Raw genomic sequence first — 24,474 nt, 5'->3', positions numbered from 1 at the left:
TTGTTGTTGTAGTGGGGAAAGGAACATGAGTACTTTCAAAAATGATACTTTAAGGATATATCTTTTTTAATATATATAACGTATGTTTAACTCACATAATATAATTGTAAAGTATGCATTAAGATGTTTGTAATAGAATACACGTGGGAAAAAAGTGTTTAGACATTAATAAATGCATTTCTATAGCTTCCAAAATGTATTTTTTCTACTGTGGTGGGTGCGTGCCAAGATGTAGGCGCGGTGGCTTCAAAACTGTGCCCGGTGGGAGTCTTCTAGTGTAATTAAAAAGAACTGGATTTGATCGATGAAAGCAGTTCTCATGTATTTCAATAAGACATACCTTTTTCTATTAGCAAGGTTTGATTGACAGAAGGTTGTCGTTGCTGCCTGTTACAAGTAGTTCGTTCACCTTTCGACTTTAGCTTAACGGGTAGCTCGCTAGATAAATATTTAGATAGCAAATGTATTGACAGTTGGGTTTAGTCGGTGACTACTTGCTAACTAACGTTAGCAGCATTGCAAGCTAGCTAATGCAGCAACTGGTGGTGATGCATGGACTGAACAGTAGTCTCGTTGCAGCTGGATAGCACAACAGAATGGAACTTTGTTCTCTTGACAATAGTTTATCAAGCAAGGCAAGTGTGATAACATTAAATTATTTTGGCATGTGTGGCTGTAGAACAGATACACGAGAGGGTTAGTTAAAACAAATATTTAGCTGTAACGTTAGTTTGCCAGGTTAGTTAATGTTAGCTAACTATTGGCAAGTTGATTAAATGTGGGCTATTTTGTCAGTTAGTTAACGTAACATGACTGAGTAAGGACTAAGTTTGCTAACTATAACTAAATTAGCTCTAGTCTAGATATACAACACAGCAGCTAACAAACAAGCCACTATCCCAGACGATCGCAAATATGGCTAACTTGTTGACTAACGTTAACTAATTTACTAACGTTGCATAGTTAGGCAGCTAACTATCGAATGACTTGCCAGACAGAATTTCAAATGAGACGATGTAGCTAGCTAATGCATCCATTATGAAATCTAATTTTGCAACGTTATACCGACAGCTTTGCAAATTGAAAATGCCATTGAATGCAATTGCACTGTTTTAACGTAATTAACTAACGTTAGTCAGCTACTATTCAAAGTCACATTATTAGACATCTTGTGTGCATGCAATTTCAGATAATGTCTAGCATTGAACAGTTTAATCTATTGGTATTCAATGTATCTTGTTGATGTTTTGTTTTACAGAGCACAATCCATGGAGCACGCGACATTAAATACCAGTCAAATATGGACCGAATGATGATACGGAACGATTTTGTGCAGTTGTTATAACGAGGTAGCTAGCTAGCAAGCCAGAACATTGGATAAATACAACAGCGTTGCAAGTGAAACACCTACATAGCAGCTTGACAGCTACGCTTGGTCTGTCTGTGTGCGTGGAGTGCCTATGGCGGAGTTTGGAGAGAACGACGGCTCATCTCCATCGACTACTGGGGATTCGGTGGCTTTGCCCAGTGATAAAACAGACGGGAAGACGCAGTGCGAAGTATCGGTCTTCAATGGGGACTGTGGGATACCGGCAGACATGGTTGGATCAGAAACGTTACCTGACAGCCCAGGGCTTGAAACGGCTAACAACTCCTCTGTCGGGTTGGATTCCAAATCCGGAATACCACGCAGGAGCAGCATTATAAAGGTAAAGCATATTTGTATGCAGATTTACACAGATTTGAGAACACAAAAAGAGGTCCATGGTTGGCTAGATTGTTAGCTTAGTGGATGCATCCTTAGATTTGATCTTCCACTAAGTGTACATGTTATGCACATTGGTTCAGCAACCTCGACCAAATGAGCACTTGCAATCCAAAAACCACTGTTCACACATACATTAACAATGCAAACAGTCAGGTGAAAGTAGAGGTCTTGTCTGAATTTCATTGCAAGTGTCAATTCACCATTCAGAGAAAATTAAGTAACTTCTGTGTTGTCAGCTCATGGTAAATATCTACACTATTTGACTGAATTCTGGTTAGGCTACTACTAGGAGGGGATAAACCTACGTTATCAGATTGAGTGTTTTTCTTATAAAATAGCCTAGGCCAAGTCCTCACTGACTAATGAATGAAATTGAAGATGGGGGACTAATAAACACCTTAATATGAGGACATAGGGAATTAGTATGGGCCAACAATGTCTAGGCTACAGGCATTCTTACAAAGACGTTCTGTTCTGTTCTGTTCTTTTGGAAAGCATTGCTTGAGTGCTTTGCATAAACTGAATTTGGAGACCAAAGTGATCCGTTTGCGGCATCTTTCAAGCAACAATTTTGAGGGCTTGACGTTTACCATATGTTGCCATTCCAAATTTGGGAAAGTCGGGACCAATTCCTGTGGTTAAGAACAGTTTCCAAATTAAATTGGTGCCATTGTTGCTTCTGAACACATTGGTTTGGTAAGCAGTTCATCACATGAGACAAGGCTTTTCCTCATTAAGACCTCTCAGCTTTGAATTCCGTTGTCTTAATTTAGATAGTGTTGTCAGTTGACCTCAATATTAGCCAACAACAGATGGCCTCATGAAGGAAATTATGCATTCACCTATTTCTCATATTGACTGTGTTGCAAGGTTGTTTGACTTGTTTTCCCCGAAAGTGAAGGCTACAAATCCCTAAATAGGCCTACAAATTGCATTCAAGTGTAGCCTAGGTCTTTCAGACTGAGGCTATCACATTGCTAAACTCACAGCTTTTTTGTATTTCTCTTATTGCTGCTCACTAGGCAGGTTTCCATTGCTTTTGTTGAATAAACCTGGGTCAATGTCGCAAAAAAAACATGGCGACTTGTAATGGAAACGGCAGCTATCGAAGAAATGTTCTAAAGATCAACAACATTTTCTATCCATTCAACGGGTGGATTTGTCTTGTCAAACTTTCTTCATTGTAAGAAATGATGATGGAAACAGTTTTTCAGAATAAATGAATAATTGAAGGTACTCTGGGCACGTGAAGTCACACGTAACTATAAAGCTTCACTACACATTTTAATTCTAAATGTCTACTGCTTGCAAAATCATTTTTTCCCCCAACTATAAAATGTTTATTTGCAGAACAAGGATTGTCTTGACTTTCAAGAATGCCTGAATTGTTTTGCCTTGCTTTTCTGGTTGGCTGGATGCAAGTTTTACAATCCAATTATTTCAGCTCTACAGGAGTGCAAGTTTCACAATAGCACAGACCATGGCGATACATTGGCACGTGAGAATTATTAGAATATGGCAAAGATGAGTCAATTCTTGCATTTTATCCATGCTGGCTTTTGCGGGCTACCTGAGACATGAAACATACTGTAGGTGGGAAGGCATACAGACTGTCACATTTATTAATGCGCAAATTCCCTAAATGGATCATGGAAACAGTTCAACAACTTTTTTTTTATTTGGCACTCAAGGTTTTTGCGAACATTGTAATTTTTTGGTGGAGGGGGTTGACGTCATTACGTTTTTTTGTCACAAGACAGTTCAGTAGAAACAAAGGCAGTTGTTGCAATTTCTATGCAAACTTTATAAATGTCAACCAAAAATTGCTGGACAAGTTAATGGAAATGGCTTATGTAGGCCTAGGTCTATCCCATATTGCTATGGATCTTTTGATTTTTAAGCTGGTTATGGCTTACACTCTAGCCCAGGGATGAGCAACTCCAGTCCTGTGTGGCCTGATTGGTGTCACATTTTTGCCCCAGCTAACACACCTGGCTCCAATAATCAACTAATGATCTTTAGTTTAGAATGCAATTAGTTTAATCAGATGTGTTTGCTAGGGTTTGGGGGAAAAGTGTGACAACCTCTTTGGCCCCTGAGGACTGGAGTTGCCCATCCCTGCTCTAGCCTTCTTAGTGATAAATGTATCAGATCTGCAAGTCTACTGTGTAGCCTTATGAATGGATAGTCCACACTGTGACCAAAGTTGCATCAATATTTTTACACCAGCTAATTTCTGGACCAACTGTAGATGAGGCTCTCAATCAACTATGTTATTCATTGTGAGCCTTTTCATTGTGTTATTGTTGATTTGCCAGCAATGAACACGGTTCTTTCCAGTTAAGCTCTTTTCCAAGCCAGGTTTTGTGGGCAGCACTTTCTTGGCACATTGAAAGCGTTGAACTTTGATCCTCTCTCTGCCTGGAGATTGATGGAGGAAATATTGACATTTCTGCCATGTAAAGTTCCAAGTAATCTCTCGACCACACAAGGACCTGTCTCACTTCCCAGCTGTGAAAAACGATTTATTTTATCTGATGTCCACTCCTGTGACTCAATGTTCAATATCCTCTGTTTTAATAGGTCAATTATGTCTATTGAAATGTATTGGAGAGCAGAGAAATCTGTATTTACCCCCTCAAGATTTACTGCACATACTTTCACTCACCTAGCTCTTGGTTGGTCCAGGAAGCCCACATTTAGGAAACCTTTTGTGTCAACAAACCTCTCATTACTATTGAACAAAGCTTAATGCACTTGTCGTGCAAGAACTGACTGGTTCGAAGGTAGTCTACTGCCAAAGGATCCACTCAGCAAATGATCACATTTTAAAATGTATTTTATTTCACCTTTATTTAACCAGGTAGGTCAGTTGAGAACAAGTTCTCATTTACAACTGCGACCTGGCCAAGATAAAGCAAAGCAGTGTGACAAAAACAACAACACAGAGTTACACATGGTATAAACAAATGTACAGTCAACTATAGAAAAATATGTATACAGTGTGTGCAAATGAAGTAAGGAGGTAAGGCAATAAATAGGCCAATAGTGGTGAAGTAATTACAATTTAGCAATTTACGCTGGAGTGATATATGTGCAGATGAGGATGTGCAAGTAGAAATACTGGTGTGCAAAAGAGCAGAAACACAAATATGGGGATGAGGTAGGTAGGTAGTTGGTTGGATGGGCTATTTACAGATGGGCTGTGTACAGCTGCAGCGATCGGTAAGCTGCTCTGACAGCTGACGCTTAAAGTTAGTGAGGGCGATATATAAGTCTCCAACTTCAGTTTTTTATTTTTTATTTTTTTTGCAATTCATTCCAGTCATTGGCAGCAGAGAACTGGAAGGAAAGGCGGCCAAAGGAGGTGTTGGCTTTGGGGATGACCTGTGAAATATACCTGCTGGAGCGTGTGCTACGGTTGGGTGTTGCTATGGTGACCAGTGAGCTGAGATAAGGCGGAGCTTTACCTAGCAAAGACTTATAGATGACCTGGAGCCAGTGGGTTTGGCGACGAATATGTATCGAGGACCAGCCAACGAGAGCATACAGGTCGCAGTGGTGGGTAGTGTATGGGGCTTTGGTGACAAAACGGATGGCACTGTGATAGACTGCATCCAATTTGCTGAGTAGTGTTGGAGGGTAATTTGTAAATGACATCGCTGAAGTCAAGGATCCGTAGGATAGTCAGTTTTTCGAGGGTATGTTTGGTAGCATGAGTGAAGGAGGCTTTGTTGCGAAATAGGAAGCCGATTTCAAACTGTAACTTTGGATTGGAGATGCTTAATGTCAGTCTGGAAGGAGAGTTTACAGTCTAGCCAGACACCTAGAATTTGTGGACAACTATAAATACCTAAGTCAGAACCATCCAGAGTAGTGATGCTAGTCGGGCGGGCCGGTGCGGGCAGCGATCGGTTGAAGAGCATACATTTCGATTTACTAGCAGTTGGAGGCCACGGAAGTAGTGTTGTATGGCGTTGAAGCTCGTTTGGAGGTTTGTTAACACCGTGTCCAAAGAAGGGCCAGATGTATACAGAATGGTGTCGTCAGTGTAGAGGTGGATCAAAGTATCACCCGCAGCAAGCGCGACCTCATTGATATATAGATGGATGGATGGATGGATAGATGGATAAAAGAGTCGGCCCAAGAATTTAACCCTGTGGCACCCCCATAGAGACTGCCAGAGGTCCGGACAACAGGCCTTCCGATTTGACACACTGAACTCTATCTGAGAAGTAGTTAGTGAACCAGGCGAGGCAGTCATTAGAGAAACCAAGGCTTTTGAGTCTGCCGATAAGAATACGGTGATTGACAGAGTCGAAAGCCTTGGCCAGGTCGATGAAGACGGCTGCACATGTGGCTTACCACCAATGTCCCAAATGCAATAAGGGACTGTAAGACTACACAATGACAGCCTTCTCTGCCAGCCTTGACAAGTTGGTATAATACAACACTGGTCCATATGCAAATCAATATTGGGCAAATTTCCAGGCTAATCATGCTGGTCCTGTCAGACCAGAGTTAAAATGGACAACTCCCATTAGTAGCAGTGGGTTCTGCTACAGGTCTTGGACCTGTTCATAACTGTGTAGCCATATTACACGCTCACATCTCTCCATTCCACTTCCACCTTACACTGTAGCCTTGCAAATATGTCAGAGTGAATAGAAAGTGATACCACCATGCTTTTTAGAAATGACACTGAATAAAAATATAAACGCAACATGCAATAATTTCAAAGATTTTACTGAGTTACAGTTCATATAAGGAAATCAGTCAATTTAAATACATTCATTATGCCCTAATCTATGGATTTCACATGACTGGGAATACAGATATGCATCTGTTGGTCACCGATACAGTACCTTTAAAAAATAAAATAAAAAGATAGTGGTGTGGATCAGAAAAACAGTCAGTATCTGGTGTGATCACCATTTGCCTCATGCAGCGTGACACATCTTTCTCATATAGTTGATCAGGCTGTTGATTGTGGCCTGTGGATTGTGGCCACTTTCACTTTCTGTCCTCACACTCATAAAATGACTGCTGATTTTCAACTGTATTATGGAGCGCAAATCCCCATTTGCACAAGGTGAAAGTTTTCCTTCATTTTTTAACCTTTTGAAGTCAACATTGTTTTTACATTTAGATTATTTACTCAACAAATTTTCACTGAGAGAGCAGCTTGCTGTGGAACGGGTAAGATATTTGTTTACATGTTTGATTGGTCAGATAAGTGCAGGCTTGTGGTAATGGCTGGAGTAGAATAAGTGGAATGGTATCAAATACGTCAAACGCATCGTTTCCATGTGTTTGATGCTATTCCATTTGCTTCGTTCCGGCCATTATTATGCCTCCTGTGATGTGGGGAGAGAGCGGGGTGAGGATGGAGGCGGCTTGACATGAAGCACTGAACATCATGATGTGAATTGGAATGTGTTTAGGATATTACATGCATTATTACAGAATGATGCACCAGAAATGTGTAATATTTTTAGAACATGGAACAAGGAAAAACATTATTAACCGGTTCTTAAGATTTGAAAATAATGGTTCTGTCCCGAACACTAGATATCACTTTTGTTTCTGTTCTCAAAATGGTTTTGTTCTTTTTTTCTTTTCTTTTTTTTTTAAAAAAGGTTCCAATCCCTGACTAATATAATAACCTACTTCTCTACTAAAGCAGATTTAGTTTTTCTGCAGTGATGAGAGGATGTGGTCAGCAGTGGTGGAAGAAGTACCCAATTGTCATACTTATGTAAAAGTAAAGATGTCTTAAAAGAAAACTACTCAAGTGAATGTCACTTTAGCCTAATAGTTTAAAATTATCTGTTCAGTTTTGACCAACCTTTGGAAATGACTGATTTTGAATGAGTTGAATGAACCTATGGCTAAATCATTTTTTTCACAGTTAGTTCACTTAAGAAGGTCCCTCCATTGTTTGATGGCTATTAATTCTCTTCTATATCTTGTTGCCAAACCACAGCTCAGAGCATGTCCCTGATTAGTGATCATCCAAGCAAAATGTAGGCCTAGGATTTTTCCAACTGTCCACTGCAAATAAATCAGTCTTCTGATCTGGTCCAGGCAGAACAAAAGTAGCAATACATTCTCTTCCAATTCAGATGCTCCTTATTTCAAGGGGAGCCTTATACTGCTACTTAGTTAGCTTAGGAATACCTTGCAGCAATTAATTTTTCTCCCTTTTCTCAAGATCAGGGTTATTCGTCGATATTGAGTAGTTTACATGACACAATCCTACACCAGTTTATGATGCCTGATATTTCTTGCACCCTAGTGCTAACCAAACCCAGTTGAATGTGAAATGTCACTGGTCTCATAGACTAGACGTAACATGGTAAATGTAAATCCTGGACACTGAAATTGGAATGGTATGTTACATTTGCTTTGGTTACATAAGACGGAAGATTACTTGAGGCAAAAATGAAAGGAGGGTTTGTATGGTCGGGGTGGGTGTATAACGTGAATGTCTAGCAACCCAAAGGTTGTGTGTTCGAATCTCATAATTTATCATTTTAGCTAAATTTGAGATTTTGCTACTACTTACTACTTTTTAGCTACTTTGCAACTACTTAGCATGTTAGCTAACCTTTCTTCTAACCTTAACCCTTTTAGCTAGCCCTAACCTAACTCCTAACCTTGACCCCTAACATCTAGCAACCCAAAGGTTGTGTGCGAATCTCATCAAGGACAATTTTAGTTAATTAACAACATTGCATGTTAGCTAACGCTTTTCCTAACCTTAACCCTTTTAGCTAACCCTAACCTAACTCCTAGCCCTAACCTTGACCCCTAACTCTAGCCCCTAGCCACCTAACTAACGTTAGCCATAACAATTTGGAATTCGTAACATATCCTACATTTGGAAATATGTAAAATATTGTACGAATTGCAATTTGTAACATATACGAAATGGATGATGGACATCCACAAAATAATAAATGCCATACGAAACATTACATATCATACTAAATGCAGTGTCTCAGAATTGTATGCACAGAATAATACAAAATGCTCTGAGACTAGGTTGGAAATGTCTGGTGTGTGGCTGCTATTACGGATGGGCATTAGAAATAATTTCACTACTCAAATATCATGATTCTTTCCCCCCTCAAATATCATGATTCTTTCCCCTACATGTTTTTAATCTGAGCCTTGCGCGAGGGGGAGACGAAGAGGGTTCCACTATGATGATGCTGCTGCTACAGCAGTAGGCAGAGGAGGGTTCGGTTGTGTGAGTGTGAGATGGAGAGAGACAGACTAGAAAGTAGCCACGCTGGCTCATGCTAGTTAGTTAACCAGCAGCTAATTTTATGTTTATCTATCAGCCCATAACAGTGCCTGTCTTGACTCTAGGGCTGGGCGGTATACCGGTATTGATGCACGGACCAGTTTGGGTTTTTACGTTACCTTCTATAACGGTGTTTGAATGTTTGGTTTGTTAAATGTGATATAGTTTACAAAGCTACTTTAGTCATCTTTCTCAGCTCTCTCTCCATGTCGCTATCCACACAGACCTAGCCCCGCCCCCTGTCTCTCAAGGTGCAAATTTGTTGTTCCTCGACCACGAGACACTTGCGTTCAGTCTGCATGGTCAATGCAGAGCATGCAACAATGTTGATGACAATGATGCTGTTTTTGCTTTGCTTTTTAATATAAATCTATAATTACACTATTAGTTTGTGATTCTTACATCTACAAACAGCAAGTTTGGCCTAAATATTGTTAGCCACTAATGCAAATTGCTAGCTAGCTAATAAATATACTGAGTCAGAGAAAACGTAATTAGATATACAGCCTGATAATACCAGCGAACATTAAATGTAGCCAAAGACTATTGAGTCCCCTAGGAAACACTTCTCAACACTTTGGTTCCTACCCTGTCACAATAACTCCTCTCTGGCATTTTAATTTGTTGTCATGTCAAACACTGTATTTAAAGTGCCCACTATATTATATTCGAACTATAGAATTAGAATAATCATATTTCCATGATTCCAACAGTTCACCCAAGTGTTTTGCTCTAAATCGCTAGTGAAAATCGCAATTGCAACATTTGGTTAAAAATAAGGCCTAGATTGTTTGCCCATGTCGTGCAGCCCTACATGGCAGTGTGGACATGATCTCAAATGAGTGCAGGAAATGGATAAATGCGTAAAATCATTTTTGTTTGAAGTTTAATTGAACGGTATAAAACAGAATGGAGAAATACCCATTGCAATCACATAGAATGTATGTGTTGCCGCTATAGGGTCACACACTACTCATAAAGCAAATGTATAACTTGTATTATTCAAAAACATAAAATATTGTCATAACGTCCACTTTAAAAAAATAAATAATTAAATACCGTGTTATAATATTTTGGCCATATCACTCAGTCCTACTTGACTGCATCAAATCGATAGCTAGCTGCGCAAAGTTAGCCAGCTAGCTATCCAGGTAAATAAGGCTACAATATGCTGCGCTCCCTGTCCTTGTAAACAAATAACATCATAATTCAGATTAAACAGCCTACCTTGTTTGTTGTAGCCCACTCATTCTCATTTAGCTGACGTTTAATTACGTAATTTCTTTCCATTTTGCATTGATTAGAGATCTCTTGCTACACATGGAACCTTGGACTGTAGAGCAGTTTTGATTGGCTGACAAAATCAACAAGCTACATGTGTGTAGGTTACCGGCATAGATGGCTACCAGTATGCATGTCTTTTTAAAAAAACATTATGGGGCACACGTCATACACTACATTTTACTTCAAAAAAATAAATAAATTAGGAGTTTCAAATGTCATCCTTGTATGTAACAGTGTCATGTGGATAATTTACTTAAGACAAGGCATTTTCATTCCTAATTAAATTAGGCCTAAAAAAAATACACAAGTATTCAAATACTAACATCCGTTTCAGATATTCAAATATTTGAATAACTGTGCCCATCCCTAGCTACACTCTAAATTAAATCAATTAGCAACAGACTGGCTCATGATTAAAATGTGCAAAGTTATTAGGGCTGTCCTCGACTAAAAAAGATCTTGGTCGATCGAGAGTCGTCTGTTCTTTCGACCAATCAATTGGTAGAAATGTAAAACAGGGTGTGTCCATATATGGAAAAATACATATGTTTGAATACAGTCAACTATATGTAGGCTACTGAGCTTGTCTGATGCTTTAAGCACTGCGATTTAAAAATGAATACACAAATTACTGAAGAGAGAGCCAGAGATCAATATAGCCTAACCTGAAGAAAAAAAACCTGTTCCCGACACTCTTCCTCCCGCTGCTGCTGGCCTTTGCAGATTATGCCAGTTTATGCTCCTGAAGTTGTCGGTAAAGGGCTACACCAGCGGTCAGCAACTTTTTCCATATGGAGTGCAAAGTTATCATACTATTTCTACTGATCTGCATGCCAGTTATGATTTTCAAATTCACATTTTCATGGAACAGTTTTATATATCTCAATCATTTACATTTACATTTAAGTCATTTAGCAGACGCTCTTATCCAGAGCGACTTACAAATTGGTGCATTCACCTTATGATATCCAGTGGAAAAACCACTTTACAATAGTGCATCTAAATCTTTTAAGGGGGGTTAGAAGGATTACTTTAACCTATCCTAGGTATTCCTTAAAGAGGTGGGGTTTCAGGTGTCTCCGGAAGGTGGTGATTGACTCCGCTGTCCTGGCGTCGTGAGGGAGCTTGTTCCACCATTGGGGTGCCAGAGCAGCGAACAGTTTTGACTGGGCTGAGCGGGAACTGTGCTTCCTCAGAGGTAGGGAGGCGAGCAGGCCAGAGGTGGATGAACGCAGTGCCCTTGTTTGGGTGTAGGGCCTGATCAGAGCCTGAAGGTACGGAGGTGCCGTTCCCCTCACAGCTCCGTAGGCAAGCACCATGGTCTTGTAGCGGATGCGAGCTTCAACTGGAAGCCAGTGGAGAGAGCGGAGGAGCGGGGTGACGTGAGAGAACTTGGGAAGGTTGAACACCAGACGGGCTGCGGCGTTCTGGATGAGTTGTAGGGGTTTAATGGCACAGGCAGGGAGCCCAGCCAACAGCGAGTTGCAGTAATCCAGACGGGAGATGACAAGTGCCTGGATTAGGACCTGCGCCGCTTCCTGTGTGAGGCAGGGTCGTACTCTGCGAATGTTGTAGAGCATGAACCTACAGGATCGGGTCACCGCCTTGATGTTAGTGGAGAACGACAGGGTGTTGTCCAGGGTCACGCCAAGGTTCTTAGCACTCTGGGAGGAGGACACAAGGGAGTTGTCAACCGTGATGGCGAGATCATGGAACGGGCAGTCCTTCCCCGGGAGGAAGAGCAGCTCCGTCTTGCCGAGGTTCAGCTTGAGGTGGTGATCCGTCATCCACACTGATATGTCTGCCAGACATGCAGAGATGCGATTTGCCACCTGGTTATCGGAAGGGGGAAAGGAGAAGATTAATTGTGTGTCGTCTGCATAGCAATGATAGGAGAGACCATGTGAGGATATGACAGAGCCAAGTGACTTGGTGTATAGCGAGAATAGGAGAGGGCCTAAAACAGAGCCCTGGGGGACACCAGTGGTGAGAGCACGTGGTGCGGAGACAGATTCCCGCAATCCATTTGCTCCATGTTCCCTTCATAGCTCTTAGGGCTGACTCCATTAAGTCGACTGGTCGATTGTTTGGTCGATAGGCTGTTGGTCGACCAAGATTTTTTTTAGTCGAGCAGTGGCAAATATAATTTTTTTTTATGGCACACGAGGCACCCGTCTGATACACGCCTGTATGAGCGGAATGCATTAACAGAAATTACCTTAACCAAACAAACATTGTAGATTTTAGAAATAATGGGAATTAATTGGTAAATGTACTACTGGTGTGCCATCCCTGCGGCCTCTGCGATGGATTAGTCCGCACATACAGGCGTGAATCAGACGGGTGCCTCGTGTGCCATACATTTTTTTTATATTTGCCACTGCTCGACTAAAAAAAATCTTGGTCGACCAACAGCCTATCGACCAAACAATCGACCAGTCGACTTAATGGAGTCAGCCCTAAGAGCTATGAAGGGAACATGGAGCAAATGGATTGCGGGAGCAATACCTCATTGATCCTGTATTTACTTATCATTGGGTAGGCTATATTATGGTTGCTATTTCAGTAATCGGCCATCGGATGCATGTAGGCATACATAATTGTCACACATGCACTGTGCATCACTGTTCATCATATTTTTTGGAATTCATATTTCACCATGTTATATAAATGGCTGCAAGAATATTAGAAACTAAGCACTGCGTCAATATTCTGCCTCGGTTAAAAGGACAGAGCCTAGGCCTCTTAGCCTAGTATGCTGCGCAACATTTGCTGTCAGTGAAAAGCCGGAAAATATGTGTAGGACATAGAAAGTTCAAAAGCCAACCCATTTTCATGCTAAGCTACTTGGTCACAGGTCAGAGGAGCAGTAGTACGTTTTTAGGGAAGACCGCAGTAGTGGTGCGTGGGTAAAATCACAGGGGAAGCCAGGAAAAAAAGCAATATTACAACCTATGTGTTGTGATAATTGCATTGTTTGCTCTTTAACCTGTTACTTCATACGCCTTGCAACTGTGATATATATAGGCCTAAATGCAGAGACAATAAGAAGACCGTAGCAGAATAAATTCAACCACACCTTTGTTTCATCAAAACAACAGACAGCAACCTCTGTCCAGTGAAGTCCCCAAAGCATATTGCATATAACTGACAGTTACATGACCTACAGCATGGTCAAGCAAAGTAATGTTTCTGACATTTTCGGACCACTAAACAACTATTGATTTAGAACCATGGAGAGTTACCACGAGTCTCAAAGAAAACAGGAGCTGCCTCCACTATTCCAGCACCATTTCAACTTCATCATCATCAAATCACCTACAGTATGCTTAGTCTAATACAGTGACTACCAAAAAAGATTTGGTCCATTCAACGTAAGCTAATATGATGTGGCTGTCCATGGTTCTGATTTCTGTGTGCGTATGCGTTCGTGCAAGTAGAGAGAACATGTTGACTCGCCTTACTTGAAGAGAAAGGCCAATGCCATCCTTCTCATTCATGTTGATGAAACAGTCTATTACTCTGTCATACAGTACACTATTATTTTTTGTGGTCCTAGACTACCTGGATAAAATGCTTGTTCGCTAGCCTAACTTCCTTTCATGGGCAATGTTAGCCAATTAACATTAGCATTCTACATCTAGGTATATATTGAACTACCATCCTCTCAGGCCAGGGGCACAATGTATGAATTGATGGTTGGATCAGAATTGCCGTTATAAGCATTGACCAGTACAGAGAATTAAGTAAAAACACAAGTCCTAATCCCTATCTCCATGGCTAATTTAGGAAGGGGACAATTTTAGCTAGCTTGCCACCAGAGGACAACACAACGAGATGCAACAATTTAAGTTGTTTCTGTCAATGACATTTGCTCTCAATGCGATTTGATAGGAGTGACGCCAAACCCAAACTGGCTTCCATTGACACGTATTTTTTGTAATTTTTTTGGGGTGCGCCAGGACCAATTCACAGTTGAGCTGACGCTGATTAGCTATTATTTTATACTATTTTTATCAAGAGAAGCCAAATACTTGCTGGCTTCCCTTGCATTCAATGGTACGGGCTGCATCATACTCTTTCGGACAAGACCAATGGCCTACACATAGAGACAGAGGGGCGCTGTTTCGCTTGCTCAGATACTTTGTCAGATGAGATGCATTCAGCCTCTTGTGATTTGAAGGAAAATTATGAAAAACAAAGATATACATTTTTTTGGTATGTTTTCTTTCTTGGTAATTTTTGGGGGAAGTCTGGCTACCCTTCGCATCCATGAATACACACCACTGGAAGACTGTCCGTCCCCCATGTACCAGTATCATTTATTCATTCATCCACTCAGGCGTCACTCATTTACAGGGCTGGGGACTTGACGGAGAGCTACCGGCTATAACCTGTTATTTCATCGGGACCACAGATGATTTGGCAGTACTCAAGTGGCTTTACCAGGGTAATGTTTGTAGTAGACCACCATTAATTGAAGGGAAGTGCATAAGAGCGCCATAACGCAGGTATACACATTTCTGACACCTTCAATTATTAACAGATCTTAGCATCTGTTCACTTTAAACCCAAGTCCGTTTTTGAATTGTATAGTGGTAGGGAATAGGCAACTAGATTCAGCTGTGGTCTGATTTTTGTCAGAGCGGATGTTCGGGGGTCCAGAACATAATTATTTGTACACTGCAAAATTGAGTAGTAAGCCCAAAAATATATTGTATTTGAAAACAGTTTTGTACCTGATTTTTATATTGACCCGATCACATCTCTTTTTATTTGTGGGAATACTTGATATACATTTTAACTGAATTCCTGGTGATTTAAGTATGTTTTGCAGAAAAACTGAAATCCTTGGTGATATTAGTCTTGTTTGTTTTTTTTTTTACAAAAATCTTTGGGGGGGGGGGAAATCACTCACAGGCTGGTTTTGGCCCATGGGATGCCTGTCACCGACCCCTGCCATACATCTTCAAGAGTTTGCCCAGGATATGACAACTGTTCGATAGCGTACATTTTGCTCAGTCTGCAGTCACCGGCTGCAATGTAGGCTAGTCAATCTCAAACACGGCCGGCATCTTTTGATCTGTGATTGAATGCTAGAAAGGCAGTCACTGTCACGACGCATTGGCATTGTACTGTAGAACTTTAGTACAATTATTGATCTCACAAGATTTCTCTTCTCACATCCTAATTTGTTCATGATTGGCATATAGATTTCTTTGACCTGACCACATTTCCTCTGTCCCAGCACCATTCTCTTCTCCTGTTTGACCTTTGGTCTCTTCCAGCTATGCAGCCGATAAATCAGCAAAACCGTAATCACAAAGTTTATGCAGGCTTTGGGCATCTTGATACCCTTGGCAAAAACTAAACAGTAGGGCCTCATTTTATTCACAGTGCAGTACTGTGGTGTTAAGAAGCCTTCCAGCAGGATGAGTTAGGCTAGTCTCATTAAAGATGCTGAACTATATTGAAGCTGCTCACTCTCCTTCATGGATATATATTGTGTGACACGACACCTATGATTTATTGCTGCTTGCTTCTTTAAAGTGATATTTTGGTAAGAGTCCGATGAATTGTGGATACCATGTTTATGTCTGTCCAGTATGAAGGAAGTGGAGGCAGTTTTGTGAGCCAATGCTAACTAGTGTTAGCACAATGACGAAGTCTATGGGGGATCTGCTAGCATGGGTTTGGACCTATGCAATACGATGACTGCACATTTTGCCTTACTTCCTGGATCCAGTCCTATACTGTTTTTGAATGAGCTTTAAGATTATATAATCAAATTAATGAAAACACGGTCATTTGAGATGTTTATATGAATTTATATTTGTGGATTAATTTACTTCTACCTAATACATTTTATAAAGATTTTTGATTTCATATCTTATTTTTTTTTCTTTGCTTGAAGACCATTGAATAAACGGAAGTGGTCACACTTTCCCATCGTAAAGCGATGTTATCACTGATATTGCACATAGGTCTACCTTTCATTTACCATATTGGCTATTGTTTCTCAAATAACATTATAGTCTAATACAAATCTGGTTCAGGTCAGATTAAAGAAGGGTTCCTAATTAGGGCAGGGCTCAACATTAACGCTTGTCCTCTTGTCCAGGACAACTTGAATCTGAGCGGAGGCGGTCAGCATTTTAAAACTATTTAATCATAATTGTTTAAAATCTGGATGTTTTATGTCATTTTATGAAGCATGTATTACCTTTTTTCAAAGTAGCGTAGCTACAATTCAGCCTTTTTATAAATGTTGAGGGAATTATTTTATAAACACTTAACATGCTATTGAAACCAGCATTTTTCTCATGTTCTGTTTTTTTTTTAAATCTATTTTGTTTTATTGTCCAGCAGCCAAAGGCATAATCCTAGTCATAGTTTTTGAGAACGGCGTTTTCCCTCTAATTGCATTTTGGAACATTTGCGCGTCGCCTACAGCCATGTGTGCTTTGTTGAGCTTACAATATGAAAATATAAAACTAATCACATTTTTTTTGTAAGCTAAACGATCTGATCTGTCCTCCCAGAACTGTCCCCAGAGCCGGTTTTGAACCAAATACACATTTGTTTTATCACCTCCAATTTCGAGCCCTGGAGGAACTTATTTTATAAGGCATAAAAAGTATTTGATTGTAATGTTGCAATATTTTATAGGCTACCAAGAGTGGCCAACCATCCTTCAGGAGAGCGTTAAAGAGCCATCCTTCAGGAGAGCGTGTTCTATTTTGAGACAGGCTGGAATATGCAAAGAAGCCAATATGCAGACAGTAGCCTACATTTTTGTCTGACTAATGCATTTCATTTTGTAAAGTGGTTTCTTGCATCATACAGGGATGTAAAAATGGTGTTACAGTACTAAATCAGTAATCCAAAGGACAAGTATCTAAAATAGTTCATGTCAAGCCCTTATGTGGGTCTCACCCCCCCACAGGTGGTCGCCAAAGTTCCCTGGTGGGTCACAGGACCTTCTTTGATTTGGGGCGGGGGACATTTTTTCTAATGTGGAAAAATAAACCTGGATTTAAGGACTCAAGCCTCTTGCTAGACTAGCTGTGAAAGTGTCTGTGAAGTTGCTTAGCTTCCTCACACACTAGTGATGTATCCATTGATTGCATCACTCAAATCACACTCTGTGTGAGGAGTGCATCAGGGATTGACTGGAGCTAAATCAATCAATGTGGATTTGGGTAGCTTCAGGGGCTCTATCGACGTCCTGCAGCTGCAGCAGTTCTCTTCTGACTGTCTGTCTCTGTTTTGTCATGCCTGTCTGATTGGTAACCCAGCTTGGCCCTTTGTCATTCTGCTTTCCTAAAGCTCAGTATATGTTCACTCAAGGGGTGTATGTTCGTTATGAAATAAGAACTGATTGGTGTAGTGCAGTGTTTCCCAAACTCTCCACGGGACCCAAAGAGGTGCACATTTTGGTTTTTGCCCTAGCACTACACGGCTGATTCAAATAATCATCAAGCTTTGATTATTTGAATCAACTGTGTAGTGCTAGGGCAAAAAACTAAACGTACACCCCTTGGGGTCCCGAGGACAGAGTTTGGGAAACACTGGTGTAGTGGAAATGGCCCAATTCACTGGGGTTGGTAATTGCTTAGTCTTAGAACACTCTCCAGTCCACATGTGAATTTATGTATCGCTATAGTCAATGTTTTTGAAGTAGCTGTGAACTAATTGAAATGGGCAATCTGAATACTGCAGTAGAAAAGAACCAGGCCCAGATAATTACCACAACAGGTATGCTTTGTCGTGTGTGAGGCACCCAGTGAGGAAGCCACCAGGTGTTTTGGAGATGCTTGTGTGTTTACTGTTTTTGTTAGTTCACTTTTTGGATTGCAATTTCTTTCACCCAGGATGAGCTACTGAATATTAGGGACAAGTTACCAGGTGGTTTTTGTTCTGAGATTCTGTCCTCATCCGACGATATACTGCTGAAAACCCCAGACCACGAGTCAGATTTCTGAGGCTATGCGACTGTGCTTTGGAGAAAGAGGGGGAGATGCGCCAGGGTTGAAGGTGAGGTCTCCGTTTCCTGCTCCTAGGTCATTTCCTCTCCAATGTGCATTCACTCACCTCAAAATCGACATGCTACAACTTCTGATTAGAACAAAAAAGGACTTCTGTCACTTCTGCTTCACTGAATCTTGTCTAAATGACGACACACCTGAAGCTGCTGTGGATATACCAGGCTTCCAGCAATACTGGGCTGATGGTGTCCCAGATCTGTGCAAAAAATCCTAAGGTGGCGCTGTATGCTTTTACGTCAAACAACGTTGGTGCAATGATGTCACTTTACTGGCGAAATCTTTATATCCTGACTTGGAATGTATTTTCATCAACTGCCATCTGTTTTAGTCACCACGTCCCTCGCCCCCTGGTTTTGGGGTTCCGGGGTCCCCTCCAGATAATTATGTATAAGGACTTTTTATCAGGACATTCTATTTCAAAATGAATGAAAAATAAAATGATGCTGACACTTCTAAAATATAATGTCCTCCTCTAGAAATTATTCCAATTACATATTGGGTTTTTGTTACAATTATTTTAACATATTGGACCATACAAATAGCCTATGCATGGTCCATATTATCAGGTATGCTAATAGCAATAAGCATTAATACCTGTAGTTGGGGCTGTTGCGGTGACTGTATTACCGCCACACCGGTGGTCACGAGTCATGAAGGCAGTCAGAGTCTACGTGACCATTTAGTCACGGTAATTAGGCTTCTCCATGCTCTGATGCTGCTGATGGTCATTAGTAGCCTATCAAACTTGCTTAACTGCCTGGTACTCAGCACTCTTGTCCCTCTAATAACTCTGACATCAATGCAAATGTAATCGAAAATCTAATCAAACACTTCATGAGAGCCCATGAGCTCATGTTGTGCAATGTTTCTATAGGCTATGCAATTGCGTGAGAACAGAGTGATGGCCTCTACTAAAAAGAGGAGGATCCTATCAGCTTTCTATAGGCTAGGCCTACTATTTTTCTCAACTATTTTCTCAACTTTCCTAATATTAAGCACATTGCTTATCATTACAACATGAGTATAGCCTACCTGGCTGGCATGAAAATGACCCATGGGAAAAGCATTCTCTATTTGCTATTTAATAGATTGCATGTATTTTTTCCACTGCCCCTGTTTCGAGACAGGTGCATGATTTAATGGTTCATTCTAAATCCAAACAAATTTCACGCATATATTATTTATTATATGTAAAGACAAGATTAAATTAAGAATAGGCTAATATTGTCACCCATCAGACTATCATTTGTGAATTATATATTATCACTGAATGATGCCCAGCATAAGGCAAGAAACAATGCCTTTTATTATTTTGCGCCTTTTCGAATCATCTCGTAGTATAGGCCTATATGTTTTGAAGGTTTGTATCACAACTAAAGTGGGCAAATAACTTCTTAAAATGAAGCACATTAATCTGCTTTACAAAGGGTGTAGAGCCTAACTGGCATACATAACAGCATGTGAGTTTCAAGGTTGGGGAAGATAATTTTCACCATAAAAATGCACCTTTATAATAAAAGCATTACATGTATCATCGCATTTGCGGTGACTTTTGATAATGGGGTTTTCCCGCTAATGGAACATTTTGCACTTATATCATACTGCCATGTACACATCGCTGCGCTTATAATATGAAGAAATAAACTATAAAAATGTTAAGCTAAACGTTCTGATCTGTTGCATCAGCCACATTGTGCTAAACGTTTTTGGGATGCTAGTGGTTGTATTAATTTGGGATCCGAATTGGATAAGGAGGCGCGCAGTTGCATCCCCGATGTGTCTGTCTTCAGTTGTAACCTGTGAGAAAGACCTGATCACGTGATGGAGAGCCATATGAGTGAACGGTGCTTCAGAGCGCGCAACACTCAGGGAGAAGGGCACAACACAGCACTCCGAGCCAAGGGCACAACGGGTGCATTACGGCCACACAAAGGGGATGTCGCCGTGAAATTCGAGGCATTATCAAGTGCTTGTCAAATTGTGAATGAGAGACTGATGAAGTGTGTACAGCCTGTGCAAAAAAAAAGCAGAGCTCATACCTTTCAAGCGACTTTTTTCAAATCATCATACAATGTATTAAAAATCAAAACATATAACCCAATGTTTGTAGAACAACTAAAGTTACATTAACAACACTAAATGAATCACAGAGAAGTACCTATTTCTTTGTTCACCACCCAACACAGAATAGCCGCATGTGCGCACTCCCTCAAATTGTTTGGAGAAAATATCCTTTCAATTTTATTCAGCTTTGTTCAATTGTATTTTTCATACTATGAAATCATATAAAATAATGCCACGGAATTCTAAGCAAATCTTGTCTGCTATATGAACTAGTGTAGCCCACATCCATTTGGCGTAGCCATGTCAGGACCTAACTTGGTCTCACGGCACATGGGGTAACATGCCCCCTGCCTGTACTTCTCACAGAAACCACTTCATGTCACCATTTCCCCAACACTTTCCCTGGTTGCCACTACTCTTACTCAACCAAAAATTGTCTCACAATTTAAGTCACTACCCAAAAATGATTTTGAGGTAGGGTGGCGTTTTAGCCCAAGTTACCCTACAATTGCACCATGTTACATTTAGCCCCACTCCTCCCCTATGCACTCATAGTTAATTGCACAAGGCCATGACGCTGCTAAAATCTCCGGGTTTAAAATGGTGCAGTTTGCGCATATTTAGTACTTAAGAAACAAAGGCAATTAAAACGGCTGTTTCCCCTGCTATTGCAAGAATTGTTGTGCATTGACTGCTTGTCAGAATGCAGGTTTCCCTCCCTATGGCACTCATAACTTGAATGCGCCTTGAGAGGAATATTTATCTTGCATAGAATACACAACAACAAGCCGACTAGGTAAATCGATAGATATAAACTATTCTACTATGGGATTGTCTGGTTTTTCTATTCATTACTTATTTTGTTTGCAGAGGAAAAGTAAATGTGGACTGTTCTAGCATCTTCATATTTTTTTTATGTTTCATATTATTTTAGCGTGGCGGTAATGATTTTGCCACCAAAATGACTGCAGAGGAAACACTGTTGCTCCACCTCATCCCCTCATACAGACAGAAACTGAAACCTGCAAAACCTGTCAAACATACAGTGAGGCAATTGGGGAGTTAAAGGACTGCCTGGGCTCCACAGATTGGGACATTTTTCAAGGAAGACCATATCAACATGACAACACGGACAGGGTAGCATCTTACATCAGTGTCTGTGGAAAACTGCTTTCCAACCAGTACTTTTGTCACATTCAACAATGCCAAACGCTGGGTCAATCCAGAGCTAAGAGGCCTAAGCTCAGCCAAGGAAGAGGCACATAGGAGTGGCAACATGGACCATTACAGAGTGACCCTACCTCCCTACCCCTTGTCAACAGCATCACAAACGTCAGGAAAGCTGCAGGCCCAGACTGGGTTTTCCCTGCCACAGTAAAGCACTGCGCTGACCAGCTCTCCCCTGTATTCACGGACACCTTCAATCCATCACTTCAACTATGCATTGTTCCTGCCTGTCTTGAATCCTACATTGTTCCCGTTCCAAAGAAATAGAAATATCCTGCCTGAATTACTACAGACCTGTTGCACTCACATCAGTCATCATGAAGTCCTTCGAGTGCCTTGTCCTATCCCACCTCAAAACCATCACTGACGCCCTCCTTGACCCCCTGTAGTTCGCCTACAGAGCCAACAGGTCTGTGGATTACGCTGTCAACATTGGCCTCCACTGCATCCTTCAGCACCTCTACAACCCAAAGGACATACGTAAGGATAGTGTTTGTGGACACCATCATCCCAGATCTGCTGCAGGACAAAAGAAACTCACCCAACGGAACATATCCAATGGGGCAGTTTTAGAGGCCATCTTGGCTGCAGAGACAATGTTGCTGTTTTTAAAGCTAATTTCCTACGATTCTAATCAGTTTGCCATGGCAAAGTCAATGGGGGCCCCATGCCATACATTTTTTTTGAATTTTAGATTCTCTATCTAGTTTTTATTTTGGTGATTTAGTTTTCAAAAATGATCTTTATTTAAAAATGTATTGCTCCATTATATTTTCAAAATACTTTAAAACTGATTTTAGTTGTTAAATTTTACAATGAAAACATTTTACACTAAAAACATACCGCAGTAGCGGCCAGGATTTAGCAGCGGTCATGTGCCGTTGCTGAATGCATATAGGGGAAACACTGCTTATTCATCGGCCACCTGCTCCACATTGATCTTCCCACTCAGTCTATGCACCCTGCACTTTCATACTAGACTGCACATTGCTTTCTGCACTGGCTTAGGGCTCTGCTTCAGACTGACTCCCACATACTGTGCCTTCTGAAAGTGTTCGGACCCCTTGACTTTTTCCACAATTTGTTAGGTAACAGCCTTATTCTAAATTGATTATATACTTTTTCCTCATGAATCTACACACACTACCCTGTAATGACAGAGCAAAAACAGGTTTTTAGAAAATGATGCAAATTGAAATATCACATTTTACAGAAGTATTCAGACTCTTTACTCACTACTTCGTTGAAACACCTTTGGCAGCGATTACAGCCTCAAGTCTTCTTGGGTATGATGCTACAAGCTTGGCACATGTATTTGGGGAGTTTCTCCCATTCTTCTATGCAGATCCTCTCAAGCTTTGTCAGGTTGGATGGGGAGCGTCGCTGCACCGCTATTTTCAGGTCTCTCCAGAGATGTTCGATCGGGTTCACGTCCGGGCTCTGGCTGGGCCACTCAAGGACATTCAGAGACTTGTCCCGAAGCCACTTCTGCGTTGTGTTGGCTGTGTGCTTAGGGTCGTTGTCCTGTTGGAAGGTGAACCTTTGCCTCAGTCTGAGGTCCTGAGCGCTCTGAAGCAGGTTTTCGTTAAGGATCTCTCTGTATTTTGCTCCGTTCATTTTTGCCTCGATTCTGACTAGTCTCCCAGTCCCTACCACTGAAAACATCCTCACAGCATGATGCTGCCACCATGCTTCACCATAGGGATGGTGCTAAGTTTCCTCCACCCATTCCTCCAGAGTTCAATCTTGGTTTCATCAGACCAGAGAATATTGTTTCTCACGGTCTGAGAGTCTTTAGTTGCCTTTTGGCAAACTCATAGCAGGCTGTCATGTGCCTTTTTATGGAGGAGTGGCTTCCGTCTGGCCACTCTACCATTAAGGCCTGATTGGTGGAGTGCTGCAGAGATGGGTGTCCTTCTGGAAGGTTCTCTTATCTCCACAGAGGAACTCTGGAGTTCTGTCAGAGTGACCATCGGGTTCTTGGTCACCTCCCTGACCAAGGCCCTTCTCCCCTGATTGATCCGTTTGGCTGGGCGGCCAGCTCTAGGAAGATTCTTGGTGGTTCCAAACGTCTTCCTTTTTAAGAATGGTGGAGGCCACTGTGTTCTTGGGGACCTTCAATGCTGCAGAGATTTTGCTCTGACATCCACTGTCAACTGTGGGACCTAATATAGACAGGTGTGTGCCTTTCCAAATCATGTACAAATCAATTGAATTTATCACAGGTGGACTCCAATGAAGTTGTAGAAACATCAAGGATGATCAATGGAAACAGGATGCACCTGAGCTCAATGTTGAGTCTCATAGCAAAGGGTCTGAATACTTGTGTAAATAAATTATTTGTTTTTTATTTGTAATAAATTCGCAAAGATTTATTAACCTGTTTTCGCTTTGTCATTATGGGGTATTGTGTGTAGATTGCTGAGGATAAAAAAAAAAAAAAACACATTTTGAATAATTCTGTAACGTAGCAAAATGTGGAAAAAGTCAAGGGGTCTGAATACTTTTCGAATGCACAGTATAGAAACTCAAAAGAAACGTCCCTTTTTCAGGACCCTGTCTTTCAAAGATAATTCGTAAAAATCCAAATAACTTCACAGATATTCATTGTAAAGTGTTTAAACACTTTCCCATGCTTGTTCAATGAACCATAAACAATGAACATGCACCTGTGGAACGGTTGTTAAGACACTAACAGCTTACAGACGGTAGGCAATTAAGGTCACAGTTATGAAAACTTAGGACACTAAAGAGGCCTTCCTACTGACTCT

The 24,474-nt window shown here is 40.9% G+C and overlaps 1 protein-coding gene across 1 annotated transcript in view; it reads left to right on the top strand.

The window, feature by feature from the left end:
* Nucleotides 1-268: 268 nt before the first annotated feature.
* LOC106605271 (inactive phospholipase C-like protein 2) overlaps nt 269-24,474 on the top strand; it is a 61,220-nt gene continuing 37,014 nt past the window's right edge. The window contains exons 1-2 of the mRNA XM_014200729.3: nt 269-635; nt 1,259-1,709. Coding sequence (XP_014056204.1) covers nt 1,461-1,709 — 249 coding nt within the window. The 5' untranslated portion in view covers nt 269-635; nt 1,259-1,460. The remainder of the gene's footprint in view (nt 636-1,258; nt 1,710-24,474) is intronic.

The sequence above is a fragment of the Salmo salar genome, chromosome 05 (genome assembly GCF_965601325.2).
Source record: "Salmo salar chromosome 05, fSalSal1, whole genome shotgun sequence".
NCBI classification, from domain to species: domain Eukaryota; kingdom Metazoa; phylum Chordata; class Actinopteri; order Salmoniformes; family Salmonidae; genus Salmo; species Salmo salar.
Note: the sequence above shows the minus strand (reverse complement) of the source record. Positions and strands in the feature narration are given on the sequence as shown.